Source organism: Raphanus sativus, unplaced genomic scaffold (assembly GCF_000801105.2).
Source record: "Raphanus sativus cultivar WK10039 unplaced genomic scaffold, ASM80110v3 Scaffold4263, whole genome shotgun sequence".
NCBI classification, from domain to species: domain Eukaryota; kingdom Viridiplantae; phylum Streptophyta; class Magnoliopsida; order Brassicales; family Brassicaceae; genus Raphanus; species Raphanus sativus.
Genome location: NW_026619565.1, coordinates 1 through 7,760, shown reverse-complemented (window position 1 = coordinate 7,760; position 7,760 = coordinate 1). Strand labels below are relative to the sequence as shown.

Sequence of the window (7,760 nt, the reverse complement as noted above, 5' to 3'; positions counted from 1 at the left end):
GTGGCAGTCAGTTGTAAATAATGAAATGAAGTGAGGGTTAATTCCCATTTGTACTTCACTTTTAATAGGATAGATTTGTGCTCATGTGAAATATGATTATAAGTCCAATTTATGGTTAGAGATGGTTAGAATTAGACATGTGAACTGGTTAAAATGGTTAGATAAAATACAATTAGGTCCAGTTAAAAGTAAGTTAAATTAAAAATGTCTAGCCCATTAAAAATTAGAACAAAAAAATGTGATGGGCTTAAAAATACTCAAAAGATTTTTAATTTAAAGCAGTGGCAGTCAGTTGTAAATAATGAAATGAAGTGAGGGTTAATTCCCATTTGTACTTCACTTTTAATAGGATAGATGTTGGCCAAGCCAACTCAAACTAACGTCAAGATATAATGCTAGCCAAGAGATAGATATGAAAATAGAATAACAATAGACAAAACGGGGATGTAGCTCAGATGGTAGAGCGCTCGCTTAGCATGCGAGAGGTACGGGGATCGATACCCCGCATCTCCATTGTATTTTCTTTTGCATTGAAGACCACTCTTTTTTTTTTGAACAACATTAAAGACCACTCTAACTTTGGATAAAGTTGCATTTATTCAAATGGTTTAAAGAGTTCTTAATTACATTGGAGCTAACCATGCCATAAAGAGTAATCAAACTTCATCTTATAGTTGTAACACTTTTCCTCGCACCATTGCTGGTCTTTTAGTTAAGTCAGTTTCCATTCCACTAAAGATTTTCATATCATCATCCTTCTTAGATTCGAATCCAATGTACATTAGATTTATAAATGTTGGATTTTCTTTTTGTATTTATTAAAATTCTTCATACGTGCAAAATATAATTTTCTATAGACGGCCGTAGTACTAGTAGCTCTGCAATCTCACCATCGGGTCCTTGACCTAGTTTTGTGTGTTTTTACGCCGCGTAACTTACTCACCATCTTCTCCGGTGACTCTACCTTCACTTTTAAAAACAAATTTTCAGTTTCTTTTTTCCTTGGTTTATTACAAAGAAGAAAAAAACAATTAAAGAGGATTAGATTTTCATTGGTCTCTGAACTCAAGAGTCAAAAAGGACAAGCTAGTTGTTGCCTACCGTTTAATTATCCATTAGCTCTTGAACATCTCAAATGACTCCATGTGGCACCACCATTTCACGGTAGTGTCATAAAAGCTTATATTCTTCTAGATGTTAAAGTCAGCATAATAACTATCTTCCCCAAAAACCAAAAAAGTCTACACTTTCGTCTTGTACTATTATAATTAACTCAATTATTAGTTGCTGATTAATGCTACTATTAAAGAATCTGGAAACGAGTAAAGAAAGTTATCAACATACTCTCACACAGTCGTACTTGATTAATCTATTACAGTATATCCTTGCATCTCTGATATCTAAAGAATAAATGACGAGAGAGGAGGAGAAAACCATTTTTTATCGTCAACATTTGGTTAGATTTATACTCAGAATCCCAGATCAGAGTTCAAATCCAAAAATTCAAGCGTTGCTAGTTGAATATATAAATTTTCAAAAGTGTTCTGTCAACCAGACTTAGGAAGGACTTTTATTTATGGAATTTTTGTTTGGCTTGTTATATAGATGATATCAGATTTTATAAACTTTGAAAATCAACTAAAAGTTGAATAAAATATCTTGAAATATTAAAACGAAACAAAAATTATATACTCTCTCTATTTCAAAAAGATGCATATTCTAAAAAAAGTTTTTGTTTTAAAAAAATATATTTTTACATTTCCACTACAATGTTTGTCAACTAATGATGAAAAAATGTGAAGTTTAAAAATATTAAAGGTAAACTGTATTCTGTAAAGTTTTATTGGTTTAAAAATATAAAATGACAGAAACTAAATATTTATTATTAAGTTGTAATATGTTTTATTAAAAGTGTAAAAATTCTAAAACATGTATTATTTTGAAATAGAAGGAGTATGATAAATGACTAATCAACCAAAATTTATGTTCTTTTATAAAATGGATATATTAGATTGTAGAAGGTTATGTTTAATAGAAATTTTCGGTATATGATGATAATAAACTATCCCTTAATTTTGATAAAATGAATACTTAAATTCTTTTGTACTATATTATAAAACTAAACTAACCTTAATTATTGACAAAAAAAAAACTAACCTTAATTATTTGAGCTTAATGTTACGCGTACATTGTTAGCTGCCCAAGCTGACCAATATGCCTCCTCTGTCTCTCACACAAACTGCCCGATCTGCCCGTTGCTGACAAGTTTTTCAGTCTCTCTCTCTGTGAAGAAGATGCCCTTTCGGAGCTCTGTATCTTTCCCAAAAAATATTCATCCCTTTTGACTAAAAACTTTCTCCAATTCCCTTCACTTATATCCTTGTTTTTATCATCATCATCTCTCTCTCTTTATCCCCAATTCAGGAACTCAAATTCACTTCTACTTCACTGCGTTCTCAAAATTCATTTCAACTTTTTAAAAAAGTCTTTACCTTTTTATTTTAATGTTCGATTTTGAGGGAGAAAGGATCAAACTTTATACTTCCTGAGAAATTGGGTTTCTGAAATTTCTCTTCTTTCAATCAGTTTCCATGTTCTGGGTCTGATCTGAGATTGGTTTTGGTATGGATGTGATCAGAGGGAGTAGTGATCTGTTTTCTAGGGTTAACTGAAGTGGAGATTAGGGTTAGTTCATTAAGGGGGGTGATGTCTACAGGGCAAGACTCTGTTAAGGTGATGGGTGTGGAGAAACCTGAAAGGGGGAAGACTTTGAGTAGTAAACAAAAGAAGAAAGATGAGGGTGGTGAAAGTGGGTTTTGGTTCAGAATCAAGCTCATCTTCAGCTGCATCTCTTCTAGATCAAAAGTTGATAGTTCCTTGAATGCCACCACTACTCTTGTTGGTAAAATCTCTTTCCTCCAAAGCCCTTTCCTTTTTAGGGTCCCAATAGTGTTGATGCTTTCCTGATTTAGAAGATGCAACTTGGGTTCAGTTCTTTAGTGTTCACTATCTGTTTTTGTTGTATACCTTTTTTTGTAGCAACAGCACCTAAGCATGTTATTGAGAAGCGTGAAGATCATCACCCACCTCCGTCTAAAGACGTTAGCCGTCCGGGGAGTGGCTCCTCAACACCTCTAATCAGTGGGGAGCTTAAGTACTCTTCCAAGCTAAGGATATTCATGTTTAACGACCTCAAGCTAGCCACTAGGAACTTCAGACCGGAGTCTCTTCTCGGTGAGGGTGGGTTTGGTTGTGTTTTCAAAGGATGGATTGAGGAAAACGGAACGGCTCCGGTCAAACCTGGTACTGGTCTAACTGTGGCAGTCAAAACACTGAACCCAGATGGCCTTCAAGGGCACAAGGAGTGGCTGGTAAATCACCAATCGCTTTTTATACATTGATAATGTTAACAGATTGTTGATTGTTCTGCTAATTCATGTGGCAGGCTGAGATTAACTTTCTTGGTAACCTAGTCCACCCAAGCCTGGTTAAATTGGTGGGATATTGCATGGAAGAAGATCAGAGGCTGCTTGTTTATGAGTTCATGCCTCGAGGGAGTCTTGAGAATCATCTTTTCAGAAGTATGTTGTTAATCAATCAGATCATCTTATATTGATTATTTTTATTCATTGATCTTTTTTTGGTTTCAGGGACATTACCTCTCCCTTGGTCTGTGAGAATGAAAATTGCGCTTGGTGCAGCTAAAGGTCTTGCCTTTCTCCATGAGGAAGCTGAGAAGCCTGTCATTTACCGCGATTTCAAAACATCTAACATCTTACTTGACGCGGTATATGTCTGAACTCTGAAGCTCAAAAGCTTTGATTTTAACCTAATAGTTATTCTCTTTTTTTTTTTACTTATATTGGAAACAAATGTTTCTCTTTTCAGGAATATAACTCAAAGCTCTCTGATTTTGGGCTAGCTAAAGATGCACCAGACGAGAAGAAATCGCATGTATCAACCAGAGTCATGGGAACATATGGTTATGCAGCTCCTGAATATGTAATGACTGGTGAGTAAAGTATCCTCTCCCTTTGTTTATTACTCCCTCCATTTCTTTTTCTTTGAAGTTTTGCACACTAATTAAAAAAACATTTAATTTTATAAGTACATCTAAGAGCATGCCCATTGGGGCACTAATGGGCATGCTCTAAATAACCTTAATTCAACCAATAGAAAAATAATCAGTAAAATATAAAAGATCATATTACATGAAAATCAATAAATTTAACATTGAAAACTGAAAACGTCATAGTATTTACTTTATGGAGTTACTAATCTCAGTTTCAATCATCAGGACATTTGACAACGAAGAGTGATGTATACAGCTTTGGAGTAGTTCTACTTGAGATACTAACTGGACGAAGAGCCGTGGATAAAAGCCGTCCCAACGGTGAACAGAACTTGGTGGAATGGGTGAAACCTCATCTTCTAGACAAAAAGAAGTTTTACAGACTGTTAGATCCTCGCTTAGAGGGTCATTTCTCGATCAAGGGAGCTCAGAAAGCCACGCAAGTAGCCGCACAGTGTCTTAACAGAGACTCTAAAGCTAGACCGAAGATGAGCGAAGTTGTGGAAGCGTTAAAGCCGTTGCCAAGTCTTAAAGACTTTGCTAGCTCTTCTACGTCTTTCCAGACGATGCAGCCTGTTGCCAAGAACGGTGTTAGGACACAGGGAGGAGGAGGGTTCGTGTCGAGAAATGGACAGCAGCCTTTGAGGAGTTTGTCTAGTTTAAACCTGCCTCAAGCTTCTCCTTATCGGAATGCGAGGCAATCACCAAAGCCTAATAAAGGGAAAGAGCAATGACTCAAGTATAGGAATTAGTTTGTTTGACCCGGATTGAAGCTGGATGTTCCAGGCTTCCAGGCTTCATGTTGCATCGATTCTTTCTTGGTTCAAGAACAAAAAGAAATGGTCTGTGGATGGATCCTGGTTTGTGTTCTTTGAGTGGATGGAACTCAGGAAAAAAATATATATCTTTGGTCCTGAAGGTCTAAAGATTTTGATGTGTGTGTGTTTTTAATGTGTAGAAGAAATGTAAAGGTTGAGAGTGTAAAGTTCTTGCAAGGATATATAAAACCTGTTTGTCTGTAAAAACATATGTTTACCCCCTGTAATATATGTGTCCTGCTATGTATTGAATTTTAATTTTTGAACATGGTTCTAAAGTGTTTATGAGGTTTTCCTTCAATAAAACACACAAGTGAATACTCACTGCTCCTCATTGTAATAGAGTATTCACTTGCTTTAACCAAATGCAAAGCTGGTGTGTTTCTGCAGAAAATGTGTGGGTCCATGGACGTATGACTTAGTCTCAGTTCTTGGGTTCGCTTGGAATAAATTTGAGAGTTAAGTACTTGAGGTCCGGGACACTGGTGGCATGTTGGAGATAGTCAACCAAAACCGGCTCCATTCTAGTAACAAAGATTGAATTTTTCATATAAGGTCGCAAAGATTGAAAATCTCAGGCTAAAGTTAGTAAAAAGCTTATGAATTTCAAAGTTTTTTGTTATATATGTTAAAAATAAAATGTTTTATAACAATCATACGTGACATATTTCATTTTTTGTTTGGTTCTTGTAAATTTATTTGTATGTTAAGTTTGGGTTTTTGTAACTAAAATACACAATACTAAATGTTTTATCCACACATGCGAGGATAATCATTTAACTATCATTGATAAGTTATTGTTTATGCTCACAAAAAGTTTAAACCGAACAAAGTATATATATGTCTTTTCTTGTATTAACATTTTTAGAAACTTTCACATGTTAAAATATTTTATATACTATATTTGTTGATAATAAATAATTCTTATAAATAAAAATTTCAAATCACTGAATATTTCCTTTTCTATTATACAACATTCAATTTCTATAATAAATAATTCTTATAAATGAAAATTTCAAAGTGATTAAGAAATGTAAGGTAAGTATAAAATTTACCATTTTTATTAGGGGTGGGCAAAAAATCCAAACCGAACCGAACCGAACCAACCAAACCGAAGTTAAACCGAATCAAACCAAACCGTGCTCTTTATGTAATCCAATTGGTTCATGTTTTACTCAATCCGAACGGTTTGGTTTGGTTTGGGTTTAAACCGAACCAAACCGAACCAAACCGATAATCCAATATATATATATATATATATGAATTAACATATTGTAAATTTTAGTTAAAGTTTTGTTTTTCATTTTTTCATAACTTCCATATCTTTAAAAAAAATTATAAATAAGATTCAAATAATACTATTATATATAAAATCATGTAGCATAAGTTTTTATATTCTCACTCTATCGTTTATGAGTTAATTATTTTTTTAATAAAAGTATAAAACTGATACCTTCATATTTTATAACCAACCCAAACTACACCGAACCAAACTAGACCATAATAATATAAACCGAACTAAATATAAACCAAACCAAACTGAACCGAACCGAATTAAACCCAGACCGAACCCAAACCAAAGCTACTTGGTTTTAATTGGTTTGAGTTTTATAAAACCCAAATTACCCAAACCAAACCGAACCCAAACCAAACCCGTAAACCGAAATGCCCACCCCTAATTTTTATCTATATTTTGCTTTTTGAAATTTCAATTCTAGTTGGGAACTAAGATTTTCTATGTGATTAGTGGGTGTGGGCACACGCAAGATGAAGAAGATAATGAGTCAAGGGACACATCACGTGAGAAATAGAAAAATTAACTTTTCTATTAAAATGGAAATTCTTAGCTTTTTCCTTGTTTAGTTTTTAAGAAATACTATATGTTAAGAGGATAAATCCTATAAACATGTATTCAGTCTCACGAGACAAGAGATATTCTCTCATTCAGATTAATAAAAGCGTTTTCTTTCAGAATTAAGCAATAGTTTTTTTTATTTTAGATCTCCAAACGGCTTCTGAGAGAGAAACAGAAGAACTTACCACAAAACTACAAAACAGAAACTATGTCGTCGTTTATAAAGCAATCCTTGTTTAGTTTATTGGATAAAACCAAAGGAAGAAACAAACTCTCGTGTTTCAACAACCAAGAAAAGAAGAAGAAACTATACCTAGTGCTTGACTTGGATCACACTCTTGTCCACTATATCCCTGTTTCAAAGCTTTCTGATAAAGAAAAATATTTAATCGAAGAAGCTGATTCAAGGGTTGATCTATGGAAGTTCGGAAAAAGAAATCCCGAGCATCTGATAAAGTTACGACCTTTCCTCCACGAGTTTCTGAAAGAAGCCAACAAGCTTTTCACCATGTACGTTTACACGATGGGCAGTTACGGTTACGCGCAGTATGTATTGAGTTTTATTGATCCGGATAAAAGATATTTCGGACATAGAGTCATAACCAGAGAGAAGTCCCCTCCTCATAAGAAGACACTTGATCTTATCTCTGCTGATCAACGAAGAGTGGTTATTGTTGATGATCATAGCAGTGTTTGGCCTCAACACAAGCCAAACTTGTTGAAGATCGCAAACTACACTTATTTCAGATACGAGATGATGAATTATTAGAGATATGTCAGACCGGAAGATGTGTATCTTACGGACCAAGATTGTGAAACCCGTGAAACTCATGAAGACCCTCAAGACTAAAAGGAAAGACTTGAAGATCAAGTTAATCTCAAGATATTCTTAGCATATTTACATTAANGTTTAGGAAAGTTATCATTATCTAGTATTAACATTATGTTAATGTTACTACTATATATATGTGTCTTGTATTCCCATATTAAACACAACACAATAATATATTCATAT

At 34.1% G+C, this 7,760-nt stretch overlaps 2 protein-coding genes and 1 non-coding gene across 4 annotated transcripts; all 3 read left to right on the top strand.

Annotated features, from left to right (window-relative positions):
- The first annotated feature begins 440 nt into the window (after positions 1 to 440).
- On the top strand, positions 441 to 513 carry TRNAA-AGC (transfer RNA alanine (anticodon AGC)). The gene has a single exon. It is a non-coding gene; the product is annotated as a tRNA-Ala (tRNA).
- Positions 514 to 2,301: 1,788 nt separating this feature from the next.
- Positions 2,302 to 5,158, top strand: LOC108833796 (serine/threonine-protein kinase PBL36). 2 transcript variants are annotated; one of them, XM_057001991.1, is made up of 6 exons: positions 2,302 to 2,902; positions 3,040 to 3,371; positions 3,446 to 3,581; positions 3,651 to 3,787; positions 3,889 to 4,012; positions 4,298 to 5,158. In XM_057001991.1, the coding sequence occupies exons 1-6, from the start codon at positions 2,707 to 2,709 to the stop codon at positions 4,804 to 4,806; spliced, it is 1,434 nt and encodes a 477-aa protein (XP_056857971.1). In that variant the 5' UTR covers positions 2,302 to 2,706; the 3' UTR covers positions 4,807 to 5,158. The 2 variants fall into 2 exon arrangements, with proteins under 2 accessions (XP_056857971.1, XP_056857972.1); XM_057001992.1 differs by having other exon boundaries at positions 2,323 to 2,902; positions 3,046 to 3,371.
- Positions 5,159 to 6,827: 1,669 nt separating this feature from the next.
- LOC130507283 (RNA polymerase II C-terminal domain phosphatase-like 5) lies at positions 6,828 to 7,579 on the top strand. The gene has a single exon (XM_057001990.1). It carries the CDS (start codon positions 6,954 to 6,956, stop codon positions 7,512 to 7,514), a length of 561 nt encoding a protein of 186 aa, XP_056857970.1. The 5' UTR covers positions 6,828 to 6,953; the 3' UTR covers positions 7,515 to 7,579.
- Positions 7,580 to 7,760: the final 181 nt, after the last annotated feature.